Source organism: Coenobita brevimanus, chromosome 96, assembly GCF_032717465.1.
Source record: "Coenobita brevimanus isolate Jiangsu-jjx chromosome 96, ASM3271746v2, whole genome shotgun sequence".
Lineage (NCBI taxonomy): Eukaryota > Metazoa > Arthropoda > Malacostraca > Decapoda > Coenobitidae > Coenobita > Coenobita brevimanus.
In genome coordinates, this window is record NC_137049.1 from 23164264 (window position 1) to 23178430 (window position 14167).

General features: G+C 40.1%; 1 protein-coding gene across 9 annotated transcripts in view; it reads left to right on the top strand.

Moving 5' to 3' along the window:
- Positions 1 to 203: 203 nt before the first annotated feature.
- Mi-2 (chromodomain-helicase-DNA-binding protein Mi-2 homolog) overlaps positions 204 to 14167 on the top strand; it is an 87485-nt gene continuing 73521 nt past the window's right edge. For 5 of the 9 annotated variants that reach the window (XR_013899730.1, XR_013899731.1, XM_080283137.1 and 2 more), the window contains exons 1-8: positions 204 to 363; positions 615 to 743; positions 2219 to 2419; positions 2879 to 3073; positions 4783 to 5001; positions 5467 to 5624; positions 7319 to 7487; positions 12289 to 12416. Coding sequence is in view for 7 of the 9 variants with exons in the window: in XM_080283137.1 (XP_080139263.1) it covers positions 220 to 363; positions 615 to 743; positions 2219 to 2419; positions 2879 to 3073; positions 4783 to 5001; positions 5467 to 5624; positions 7319 to 7487; positions 12289 to 12416 (1343 nt within the window). In the remaining 2 variants the exon portion in view is untranslated. The remainder of the gene's footprint in view (positions 364 to 614; positions 744 to 2218; positions 2420 to 2878; positions 3074 to 4782; positions 5002 to 5466; positions 5625 to 7318; positions 7488 to 12288; positions 12417 to 14167) is intronic. The other 4 variants (XM_080283141.1, XM_080283140.1, XM_080283143.1 and 1 more) reach the window with 4 other exon arrangements.

Genomic DNA, 14167 nt, shown 5'->3' on the forward strand with positions numbered 1-14167 from the left:
TAACTCTAAGCCTTTGGCCACCCCATTTGGGATACATGGCATCTGGCAGTGAATGAATGATGAATTATTATTATTACTACTACTACTACTACTACTACTACTCCTTACCGTGTATTAGATAGTACTTAACATTCCCATTTATCCTCATTTCAAGCAGCAGTAGGAGGAGGGAACAATGGTGGTGGTGCTGGTGGAGGTGGAGGGGGAGGGGGAGATCAGATGCCCACAGTGGCGGAGGTTTGTGAGAGCTTCAGCCTGAATGATGTGGATATTGAATATACAGAAACTGACTACCAGACCCTCACTACATACAAGCTCTTCCAACAACATGTCAGGCCAATGCTGGCCAAAGAAAATCCCAGGGTTAGTGATTAAAATACCTTTCTTATCACATTTAAACTAAGGGGGGGGGGGATTTGTTAAGTATTCTACCTGCCGTAACAAGCGTTACATAGTATTGCACAGGTTATCAAAACTAAGACAGATAAGACCTTTGATTTTGTAAGTGTCCTCATTTTTCTAACCTAGCTCTGTGCCATTTTATTTTTCAGAAGTTATACTGTTTTTCAAGTTTAGAGGAATAATTTGAGTCGAACAAAGTATTTTTGCTGCAGGTGCCGGTTTCAAAATTAATGATGCTAGTAGCAGCTAAGTGGCGTGAGTTCACTGCTCGTAGCCAGGAAGAAGAGGAAGAGGAAGAGGAGGCAGCGGACGATGAAGAACCAGAACCTGAACCAGCACAGGTTTGAATGGCTTTTTTTTTTTTTTTTTTTTTTTTTTTTTTTTTTTTTTTTTATAAATACAAAGAACAGTTACTTGATATCCATACTTTAAGTACAGTAATTACTTGACTGACATATATACAGTAATGGTGTTTACTTAACCTTTATGAGCAGCATGAACTACTGTCTTTCATAGAACAGTTTTATGCCTGCTTTTCTGTTAGATTAGCAACCGTGCAGCTATGAATGATAAAAATTTATAATGGTAACAAAGGAAACTGCTGTACAATATTCCTGTGAGTAAAGCAGGTTATAGCAAGGAAGACTTTTATAACTTAGTGTCCATGCAGACCATTGGAACAGGAGCATAGGTAGATGTGAAAGATTTAGGCTGAATACACACACACAGTATTTTTTTCACTATACTGTACTAACAATTCTATCTTGTGCAGTTTTTGTGAGTGCATGAGAGATGTAGTGGTGTTAGAGGTAGACTGTGAAATAATAATGATTCTGTGTGTGTGGTGTGTCAGGGAGAGTTCATTGAGATTGTCAGACATGAAAAGATTGATCTTACTGGAGAGTCTCTTGAGTGTGTGGAAGAGTTTTGTTATTTGGGGGACATATTATGTAATGGAGGTGGGGCCGGAGCTATCTTTGTGGCTAGGCTAAGGAGTGGTTGGTTGAAGTTCAGGGAGCTGTTGCCTCTCCTGACACTAAGAGGGATCTCCCTCCATGCTAAGGGATCTTTATATGTCATGTGTTAGGAGTGTAATGTTATATTGTAGTGAGACCTGGGCAGTTAAGGAAGAGGATATTCGTAGGCTCAAACATACAGAAATGACAGTAATTAGATGGATGTGCGGTGCGTCCTTTAATGTGAGGCCTGGGACAGCTAGGGTTACAATTGAAGAGTTGAAAGGAAGGATGGGACCAGAGTATATTGATGCGATGAGGAGGGGGAAATTGAGATGGTTTGGGCATGTGGAGAGGATGGAGGATGACAATTGGGTGCAGAAAGTGAGAAGTGGGTTGTGAGCGGCAGACCAAAAAATACTTGGGACAAGATCATACAGTGTGACCTCAGGGATAAGGGACTGAATAGGGAGGCTGCTAGATATTGAGCAGCATGGGCTCCACTTTGCCTAGTTTTTGGTTATTTGGTTACTACACTGAGTAGTAAATGGTTCTGTGGGTTATGGGAAACCATTAGGCTTGTCACTTAGTGTAGGGCTATGTGAAGTAGAAAAGAATAGAAAAGGTGACAGGAAGGATGGGTGAAATAGGAAGGGAGGAGAGCAGTCACAGAAAGATGATAACGGTGAAGGAAGAAATTGGCAGCACTACATGAAGTGAGTGGATGATGGTTGCCACCACCACTTACAGTTGTTGGTGTGCTGTTTAAATTTTGACCTGATTGAAGGTAACTGATGTTCAGATACTATATGCTTTTAAAAGAGTGAGTTGAGCATATCATGACAATCCCTCACCTTCAGATTACTCCAAAGGGTCGAGGTCGGCCTAGGAAGTCCAAAGTGGATGAGGAAGCTGAAGAAGAATTAGAGGAGGACAGTGAGGGTACTGGTAAGAAGAAGCGTGGCCGTAAACGCACCACCACTGCTGAAGCCAAGGCCAAGAAGGGTGGCAAGGTCCCCACATTGAAGATCAAACTGGGCAAACGCAAGAAAGATACCTCAGTGAGTCTGGTGATGCTGTGGCGTATATTAGTGATACACAGAAATGCAACATAACAGAATGAGAGATTTTTAAAAAATGCTGCAACTATGAAGGAATTTTGATTTGAAATAGAATATATATACTGTTTAACCTACTTGAGTCAGTTTAATTATATTATTTACATAACCTTGTATTTATATTGTTTTAATCAGTGTCAGTTTAGCAGCCTGTATATTATATTGCAGTTTTGTAATCAGGTAAACTTTGGAGAGCTTTGATTGACAGTGTGTTGTAACCTGACTCGGTTGGTGGCCAGATATTAGATAGGATGGTTGTTTTCATTACTATCAAAGCTGACTCATTGTCTATGAATTTAACTTATCCATGACTTAGTATTCAAGTTATGGAAATAGCCCAATTCCATCATGTGGAAAAAAAAAAAAAAAAGTCAATACAGCATTCTTATGAAATACCAACAGGACGACTCGAGCCAGGATAGCGATGCAGAGTTTGAACAGATGTTAGCCGAGGCAGAGGACATGAATAAAGCTGAGGATGAGGCAGAGGCAGCAACAGGTACTAAGAAAAAGGCAAAGACAAAACTGGGCAGCAAGAGCAAGCGACGTAAACGTATGAAAGCCAAGGATGAGGATGGATATGAAACTGATCACCAGGTGAGCTGTGTTTTGTGTTTTGCCATAGAATTTAATAATAGGATAAGTAAGTTAGAGTCAAAATAAGTGGAATCATAAAAAGGTAGGGAAAATGGACCAGCATGGGGGTGAAATGAATAAAGAAGCACTGGTTACAGACATACATAGATTTTGAAAGGGAGTGTTTCATGCTTGCATGGGTAAGATTTTCTCACCTGATGGCTGTTTTCCAAGCTGCACGGTCTCCTGTACATCCTGGTCAAGTCCTTTAAACCTGAGGTTCCCTCTTAGGATATCATCCCATGTTTTCCTTGGCTTGCCCGTAGGGGCTACCCCATCCACTCTGAGGTCTGTACAGTAGATAAGAATTGGGTTAATAGTGTACCTAATAGTTCACATGAAAAATACACACCAGTGAACCCGTGAAATTACTTTCTGTAAATCATGCTGGGGAATTGATAAAACTTTTTGGCAAATATGTAAGGAACTTTGATATAAAGAACATCGGGACACTAATCCACTCACTCGATGTGGTGCTGCTCTCAGATGCCTGTATCTTCCCCTTTTCCTTCCGTCATTCCATCTTTCCTATTCTGTCTTTCTTTCCATCATTCTTTCCTCATCCTTCTGCCTATGGGTAATTGTACAGTGAATGTCAAGCCAAATGGTTTCTTGTACACCAGGAAACCATTTACTATGCTGGGTGGTAACCATATAACCAAATTATGGCACCTGGTGGTTTAGTGGGTAATTAAGGTGCTCCAATCAGATTGAGCCTGTGTAGTTTTATATCCAAGGGATGGTTGGAGTTTATTGCTCATGTAATGTCACTCAGGGATGAGTGAGGCTGGTCACTCTCATCTTAAGTGTCATGACCAATGTGCCTAGCCCTGAGGTCCTACGTTTCTCATGAGGCGACATAGGATTGGATGATGGATGGATGAAGTTTGATGGAAAGGGTGAGGAAGGTTAACTTCTTCAGCTAAAGGGATCTCTAATTTGCTGATTAAAATGATCTGGGGTTAGCCAGAATAAAACGAAAAGAAAATTCTTCTGAAACAGTTACTATAATTCTAACCCTCCCAGCCTGAGGGATTTCATAAGTTATTTGTAACTGTGTGGCCCTAGGAAGAACAAAAGTTAAATATCAGTTTCTGCTGATTGAATTCATGTCCCACAAAATAGAATGATGAATTTGAGGCATAATAAGTGTGTCTTCACATAGAGTTGCAGATGGATTGTGAGATGCAGTTTTGTTCCAGTTGAATAATGTAGCTTTTGAGGGTCTAAAAGACACCGATCAATGTTTTACATGTCAGTTCCATACTTTTAGCACCCTGTTTGTGAATGTAAGTTTTTGTATTTCTTTTATAATTCATGTGGTAACTGCCTAAGGGTGGGAAAGGAGTTCCGGATGATAATGAAATGTGTTATAGCACGTAGGTAACAGATGCTGAAGGAGTAAAAAGCTATTGTACTCAGGTAGTGAAAGCCAAAAATTGAATTAAGTGTACAGTAGTTTGGCATTAATATTGCCATACATTTGAATGTACAGTATTTTTCATAATCTGTATACACACTGCAGTTGCACTGAGATTAAAGAACTGAAAAACTGTGAAATACTATAAGATGAATCTGGATATCATTGGAGTAATTTAAGTGAAGTAGTTTAATTGTGACCCATTATCAGACATGATACTAACTGACACTTTCTTGCCTCTAACCAACAGTCTCCCCCCAATCAGGACTACTGCGAGGTGTGTCAGCAGGGTGGAGAGATCATCCTGTGTGACACTTGCCCTAAAGCTTACCACTTGGTGTGTTTGGAGCCAGAGTTGGAGGAAGCCCCTGAGGGCAAGTGGTCCTGCCCCACTTGTGAGGCAGAGGGGGTTAAGGAGGAGGATGAGCACATGGAGTATTGCAAGGTTTGCAAGGTCAGTAAAGAACAGGTCAGTCCCTTCCTTATGGTTCTTTCTTCCTAACTTGGCCATAGGAAGCATATTGCCCGCCCCAATAAATGGTCATTGGGAGAATTTTACCCATCCCCCTTTTACCATTATGAGTGTATGCCTAAACCATTCAAGGCATTTCTCCTTTGCTGTTTCTAAATTCTGTAAAAATATTTCACCAAGCTTTTCCAGCCTCACAGACAGTTGTGACAGTACTGTAGAACAGTTCTGTTGTTGTTTGTGTTCGTGGCAACCATTTATAATTAATCATGTCTTTTATCAGTTTGGAGAGTTCTATGCCAAGCTTATAGGTTTAAGTGTGGAACTTATGCATATATAGAAGATTGGATGTCAAATATTTGATAGAAAAGTGGAAATACTAGGTTAAACAAATGGAATATGCTAAGGTTATGAAGAGTAAGAGCAGTATCTTAGTGATATGTGTTGTATGGTGCTGTTGTTAAGGACGGAGGGGAGTTGCTGTGCTGTGACTCGTGTGTAAACGCCTACCACACCTACTGCCTCTCACCGCCCATTTTTGAGGTGCCTGATGGAGAGTGGACTTGCCAGCGCTGTGCCTGTGAACCCCTTCCAGGAAGAGTCCAGAAAATCCTCTTTTGGAGGTAAAAAGGGGTTGTCGCTTCTGTTCAGATTCTGTATTTTACTGGATTTCCAGCATTTTTATCATTAATCAATCTACTTAATTTATGTTGTGAGCAGTTGATATACACACAACTGTTGTAGGTAATGAATACATTTGATTTAATTACTTGTTATTGGTCAACTTATTTTTCATGGGGGGCGGGGAAAATGTTTACTCGGTTAGAATTCTTTCTGATTCAGAATGAGGTCATTGTAAAAACCCTGAGCGTTCTGTTGGAAAGCCCGGTCTCGGCTGTGGCCTTCCTTAGGGACTCGGGGCTGTTTGGCCAGACTGCCTAGGGAACAACTACTACTACCCTGTCAACAGAATATCTTTTTCGTCATATTCTAACCACCCTTAGATGATATTACAGTAACCCCTCCAATATCCGGATCAATAGAGCCATAGGCAGGTCCGGATAGTGGTCCTGTCCGGATATTGGGCCCCAGCTTATGGACTAGTACTTATGGACCCTAACTCTGAAAAACACCTATACAACTCCCTCTGGACATGCATTGCACCTATTTAAGACCCAAATCACACCAATAAGGGACATAAAAGACTGAAATAAATGCAAAAGAACCATAAAATGAGGTTTTAGAGGTGAGTTTATACAATATTAAACATTCTGGGTACTTACAAGTCCCTTGGTCTTGGACTGGTTTGAACCGCCAGTTTGCAGTCCACAGTTAATCCTCTGCACTCTAAATTCTAATTTCTTAACACTGCACACCACTGTAAATTCCTGTGTGTTCTAGTGGCAAGGTATTGCAGTTTATTCACTGTTTATTCACAAAAAACAAGCACCTGTGGCTTGCACTGTTATGAGTATCTGCTCTCCATCGGAGTTAAGCTGTGACTGTTGATGTTGGTGGGGTAACAGAGTTGCCAGATCGCAACAGCCACATTACCAATCTCCTCAACTTTCATTGTCAAATATAACTTTTCATTACCAAATTCGTAAAGCTAGCATATATTCTTCACTAATTATATATACAAGTGGAAATACATGTAATCACTCTCCTTATAACTAACACCATGTTGATTATTTTCACACTATGTAGGGTAGCAGATTAATCAGAGAGAGCAAACAATCCACCATCTCCATCCTGTGTATCCTCATACATGTGAAAAATCCATTTGGTAATGCATTATTCTAATGCATTACCAAACGAATTTTTCATTACCAAATTGGCCCACACTTGGTAATGAAAAATACCAAATGGCAACCTGACAGGGGAGGGGGGAGGGGGAGCAAGGAAGGGGTGAAGGGACCATGGTGTAACAGCTGTTTGGCGCCAGGCGGGAATTTCAAATTATGGGAGGGAAAAAAGGCAGATTTTTTTCGAATTTTTTGCAGTTTTTGGCCCATTTTGGGAATGTTGGATCCCAGGAGGATTATGTCCGGTTAATGGGGATGTTCGGATATTGGGCGTTCGGATATTAGAGGGATTACTGTATTATGAAAGAGCTCATCATGTTAAGGGGGATAGTGAAGATTGTATCAAACCTCCCCAGCTTGAACAGCCTGTCCTAAGCTGAACAGAACTATCTGAAAGTAGGAAGAGCATAGTGAAAAGACATCATCATAATGAAGGGTTGAGTATTAAATTTGCATGAAATACATGTAATACACATATCAAAATGGCTGATATACTTTTCCATAAAATGAAGATTTGTGGACCCACCAAAACCACCTGAGAACTGGCGTGAACTTGTTGGAGACAAGGCAGACAAGTACCAGTTCAAATCACTTCGGGAGTTCTTGGTGAAATGGGTTGACATGTCTTACTGGCACTGCTCCTGGATCTCTGAACTCATGCTGGATGTATACCACCCACAGGTATGGTAATAGCATACATATCCTTAATTGTACAGTTCTGTGGAAGATAAAGATAAGATGTACGGTATAAACCTGTCATCATACCACACTGGGATTACTGCAGATGTGACTGCTTTGTCAATGCCTTGTAGTATTGCATTTGCTTATTATAGACCTCATTAAAGTAATATGGACCTGTGCAGATGTTTATGAAGGATTCTGTTAAGTAAAATTACATGCTGAAGAGAGTTTGGAAGTAGAAAAATGTATGGTATCACTCATTTGGCTTTTAGAAGCAATTTTTGAACATTTTTTTCTTTCTTCTTTTTTCCCTCAAACTCTCATCCACTTGTTCACTGCCAGATGTCAGGGCTGACACAAATTAACCAGATGTAGGTTACCTGTACCTTGTTAGCCTTCCTACTTGCTTGTCAGGAATTTTATATATAGAGTCATTAGTTCAAGAGTATTGGTACACTTGACTGCACCCCCATTCCCATTTACAGGCATCCTTCAGTTAATGATGAACCTTTTAATGATACTTCAATTCAGCAGTGCTTGTGTTAGATCCATAGTCAGTCTAGAGAGTACCAAGTTACTTTAGAGTTCCTAAGTATGAAACAGTTGGAGGGAGAGCCCTCTCAATGTCTGGAGAGACAACAGTGCCTAAAACGTTTTCCAACCACTGCTTCCTTGAGAGGATGGAGGATGACGGTTGGGTGTGGAAGGTGAGAATTGTGAACGTCAGGGGTAGGGTTGCGGAAGGCAGATTGAAAAAGATCTAAGAGGAAGTTATAGTGTGGCCTTGTGGATAAGGGATTGAATAGGGAAGCTGCCAGAGATCGAGCAACATGGAAAGCTGCCATTAGGTGACCAAGGTCAGTGTATGCAAGCTTGTCGGAGCTTTAATAAATGATCAGAGATGGAAGGAAAATAACTATTCCTACAGTCGCTTCTGGAAAATTTCAATCAATCAATCAATCATTTCCTGTGGCACCCTCGGGGATGCATAGGGCCTCGATGAACTCACACCACCACATCCTATCTTGTGCTAACTCCTCAAGATCTCCCCAACACTCATCTCCAGCTTCCCGCCTCATTGTCCTCACCCACGTCTCTTTTGGCCTTCCTCTACCTCTCCTACCAAGTGCCACCCACCCTGGTGTACCTCGTACTATTCCCTGTCTCCTATACACATGTCCTAGCCACTTCCATCGTGAGAATCTAACATATTCATCGATCGGCTGCACTCCCGTTATTTCTCTAATTCTACTATTTGGTATCCTTTCCCACCACTTAACTCCTAATATTCTTCTAAGTGCTTTATTTTCAAACACCAAGAATTTATTTTCCATAGTCACTGTGCTGTACCAAGACTCGTGTCCATAAATTAAGATACTCCTAACCATTACCTTATAAAGTTTGATTTTTGTATGCACAGAGAAATTGTTATTATTCCAAATATTTTTAAGCATTCCCATTGCCTGATTAGCCTTCTTTAACCTTTCCTCGAATTCAAAGTTCAAAGAACCATCCTTGGCTAAATAAGTACCTAAATATTTAAACCTATCAACTTGCTTTACAACCATACCTCCAATTACACATTCCTGTGCATTTTCCATATTCATATTGATTATTTCAGTTTTCCCACAATTAATAACCAAACCCACCTTGCGACCTTCACTCACCAAACAGTCCAACACTCTCTGCATCTCTTCTGGCCCATCACAAATCAAAACTATATCATCTGCATAATCTAAATCCAAAAGTTTCCTGTTCTCTCCCCAAAGTATACCTGCACCGGTTTCTGTTCCAACGCGTTTCATAATGTAATCAATGACCAATATAAATAGTAAAGGCGATAGAACACCACCTTGAATTACCCCGGACTTGACTTCAAACGAATCACTCAGACAACCATCAACCATCACTTTACAAAATGTGTCCTCATGCATGTTCATAATGACCCTCACAAACTCCTCTGGTATTCCATAATGTCTCATGATCTTCCCCATAGTCTCTCTCGAAACACTATCAAAAGCCTTTTCAAAATCAACAAAACAAAGACTTAATGGTACTCTCATTTCATTAACTTGCTGCATCAAATGCCTAACTATAAAGATCTGATCATTGCAACCACGTCCCTTTCTAAAACCAGCCTGTTCATCCCTCAGAATACCCTCAACCAACGGCTCCAACCTATTTAACAACACTCTACTGAAAACTTTCAAAGCTATCGGTGACAAAGAGATTCCCCTCCAATTACCACATTCACTCAGGTCTCCCTTCTTCGGAACTTTAACAATTACACCATTCTTCCAAACTGATGGTAGTAACCCCGTCACCCATATCTTATTGAATAGCTTGGTCAAGATCATTATTAATCTATCCCCCTCCACTTTAAACATTTCCGGAAATAAACCATCCTCCCCTGGTGCCTTATTATTCTTTAACTGTTTTACTGCTTTCTCCACTTCTGCAAGCCTCAACTCTCCTGTTTCTATATTTAAATCTTCCTGAGCAGACGGTATATCCTCTTCTGGTGATATTGGTCTATTAAGAACTGTCTCAAAATGCTCTTTCCATCTATTTTTAATATCTCCATCTTTGGTCAATAAATTTCCTTCCCTGTCTCTAACTGGTATTTCCTTGCGTTTACCTGTATTACCACTCAGTTCTCTAATCGATTCATATGCTATTCTTTGACTCTGTCCATCATTTTTGTTTATTAAGATTTCAGTCTCTGCAACCTTTTCATCCACACATCTTCTTTTATCTCTCCTAGCTAACCTTCTTACTTCTGAATTCAAACTCCAGTACGCAGCTCTTGCTAATTCAATCTCTTGTTCATCAATGCATTGCATCTCACTCCTCAATTTAGCCTCACCTCTCTTTTTTATCATATCCCACGTTTCCTCTGATATCCATTTCTTTCTCCTGAAGCTATGTCTCCTTCCAATTGTACATTCAGCAGTCTCATGCAAAACTTTGTTCACATCCTCCCACATCTCATCTACACTTCTCTCCCTCTCTTCCAACGTTTCCAACACCAAAAACCTATTTCTGCATTCTAATCTGAATTCCTCCTTTTCTTCTCCTTCCCTTCTAAGCTTAACAATATCGTATCTACCAACACCAGATTTTTCCTTCTTCTGATTTTTAAGTTTAAACCTTATTTTTGCAATGCTGAGTTGATGGTCACTACCAATATCCGCTCCCCGTTTAACATGAACATCTAGCAGAGAACTTCTATGCCTCCTACTGATAGCGATGTGATCAATCTGATTTTTATATTTTCCACACGGCGACACCCAAGTTGTCTTGTGTATATTGCAATGCTGAAAGAGTGTGCCCCCGATGACTAAGTCATTTGCTAGACAGAAGCTTCCAAACCTCACTCCGTTTTCACTCATCCTACTACCAACTCCCATCTTACCCATACATGCCTCAAATCCCTCATTTACTTGAATTAAATGATAATATGACAGTTAACCCTTAAATGACTGGCGACGTCGAATGATGCCCTTTAATACTGGTGCCGGGGACATCGAATTGTGCAATCTGTAAGAAACTGCAAACAGTTATGGGAAGGGAACATACATGAACGTATTCAACCATCACAAGCACTCAGGTAGTTCATCTTGCCTGTTACCGCCCATTGGTATATGTGTCATTGTAAAGTGCATAGTAATATTACTACTTTTTCTGCGAATCACAGTGAATCACAGGGTGAGTTTAGGAAGCTAAAAAATATTTTGCCAGGTGTCTGAAAATTCTCTCTACATCTGTAGGGAAAAAAAAAATCAGTTTTCAAAATTTGAAAAAATTGTCCTCATGCCGGCCTATGGTGCACATGAATGTATTACCTCATGGCCATTGAGGAGTTAAATTGAACACCGGAACACTTAGAAATCTTAAGACACACTGTAAGCAGAGAATATTAACTCAGTTGTGTCTTTAGTGCCAGTCTGTTGATCAGGTATAAATATTGCAACCTCAGTTGTGTTTGTGAATGTTATGAAGTTTTATGTAAAATTTCTTTGAATTTTGCATTATATAAGAAGATGACAAATCATTTTGGATTTCAACATTGCTGTAATGTTAAGTTCTGTATAAGTTAGTGTGAATTGTATTTCTTATAATTTTATTTGTTGGGATAGTTTCATGGTTGTGAGAGTTTTCCAGAGATAGATAAGTCAGCCTCAACAGAATGTGTAGGAAAAAAAAAAAGTTTCACAGACCTGGAACCAATGTGTACAGGAGTCTGAATGCAGTAAAAGACAGTTTTCATTATTAGGATGTAGAGGAGTCTGAATGCAGTAAAAGGCAGCTCTCATTATAAGGATGTACAGGAGTCTGAATGCAGTTAAATGTAGTTCTCATTATAAGGAAAGGATGTTTCTAATATATCACTCCTTCATATAACTCATTCTGTTAATTGGGGGAAACTAGCTCGTGAGTTTTATAGGTATGGTAGCAATCGAACTTTAAATGGCTAGTTTTCTGTAATTATTTAATAGCCAAAAGAAAGTAAAAAAGTGACAATGAGGGCTTCATGTATTTGTCTGGCTACTGGTAATTTACCTTAACTGGATTAAGTGTGTATCAGTCAGATATATTTATGTGAAACTACAGAATGTGGTGAATGCTTTTGGCATATCTGATAGAGCCAGGATTCCGGGGGCTTGACTGATGAGTGAATGGAAATGTGGCCCATAGGATTGGGCAAATTTGGGCTGTCTGGACATTGCTACGCCTCAACTTGCCCTAGGGTAGGGAAAGAGAGCTGGATGATGACGATGATGATGACCTCATTTTACAGATGCTGAGATCATACTTCAAAAAATTTGACCCAGATGAGCCACCTGTCCCAGGGATTGATGATGATGATGAACTTGGTTCTCAACGACGTCACAAGAAGGAAATCAATCCCAATTCCCTTGAAGAGAGGTTAGAGATGACTAGGAAATCTTAGTAATGTATCAGTCTGTCAGTCAGTCCTTTATTGCCCCATCAGGAGCATATGGGTCTGGGACTGGGATACTGAAAATAGGCATTTAATGTGGAAGTGAACTGTCGAAACAGCTTAGTGGCATTATGTAAACAGCAAATCTCAACAACCCCTCGGATGTAAATTTATGGGCCACATCCATCTGCAACACTGTAATCCACTAGACCACCAAGCATCCATTTATTGGTTATATGGTTACCACCCAATGAAGTAAGTGGTTTCTTGGGTTACTGGAAACTATTTGGCTTGTTGTCAGTGGTAGCACTACATCAGGTGAGTGGATGTTGAGCATCCCCATCTACTGCTTGGGTTATTGCAAGATTTTGCAGGAAAGAATGGGGAATAAGTCTGTATTCATAATTTTAAATTACACACATAAGCATAACATCTTAGAGTGAAGCAGTGAATGTAGCATTTTTTCTTGTGTGTTTCTCTGCCTTGTTTGATTTTTCTTTTTTTCCCCCTAATGACTTACAAATGTAAACCATAAAAACAATTGGATGACTTGTGATCTAGTAGCTTAAGGAATTCCAGCCAGTTATGAACCACAAGGGTTTAACCCTGAGGCTGCAGAGGTGTCGTTGTAACCCACATCCGTGGTGCAGCAAATACGGTGTGGGTGGGGTGGGGTGGGGATTCATTAACTGTTTTGACCCTATTACACCTACCCAAACATGTTTACATTTTAGTTACACAAAGTTCAATCTTTCCACTAACATTGAAACAAACTAGAGTCCTTAGGTAGTCCAGGGACAGAGAGAGCGCAAGTTGAATAGATGGTGTTTTTTGTGGTTTGTGAGTGTGAGGCTGTGTTGCAAGTGGCTGCCACACCACATGAGGGGAAGAAGGTTGGGAGATCACTTCTGTGCTTAATAACATTAATAATCAAGTTATTCAAAAAATTTTAAAGATAAGATGATGCACTTCCCTGTGGCTATGGATGTAACATACAAGGGCAAAATCACAAATGCAACACCTACTGCTAAACATGCCACGTGAGCTTAATTTTAATTGAGGTGACACCATATTGTATGTGCTTATTTTTCTTACTTTTCTTACTAGTTTGGCACATCGAGGTGACACCATATTGTATGTGCTTATTTTTCTTACTTTTATTACTAGTTTGGCGCCCCCAAGGCTATTGTTGGCAGGGTTGGGCAAGGAAAAGCAAAGCATGGCAGGGGAAGGCAGGGTAGGGTAAGGAAAGGCAAGACATGGCAGTGCTACACTTGCTGCCAAGTGTTCCACATGAGCATACTTTTAATCGAGGTGACAACACATTTTTATCCTTATATTTTTTTAAATTTTCACACTACAGTCGTTCTAATTTATCAAGGCAGTTTGGGTCGGGCTGTCTGGGACCTCACTCTGTTAGCTCTGTTGCCACATCGTCGCCACACACGTGTGCTCTCTCTCTCTCTCTCTCTCTCATATTATATATTAACTACTACTAATTGTATTTTCTTAATTTTTTCTCTTGTTTTCTACTTTTTTTCCACACCACCCCTGAGGTAAAAGTCTATAGGTGCGTTTTTTTTCTTTTTTTTTTTTTAATAACTTCCATGGCGGGAGACTGACCGAGTATGACCCACTCACGCAGGGCTGTCCCTCGTTTCACCACCTGACAACGTCTCAAAGGCAACGCTGACAAGTCTTATGAGATTTATACTATACTACAGCTTTTTTATTG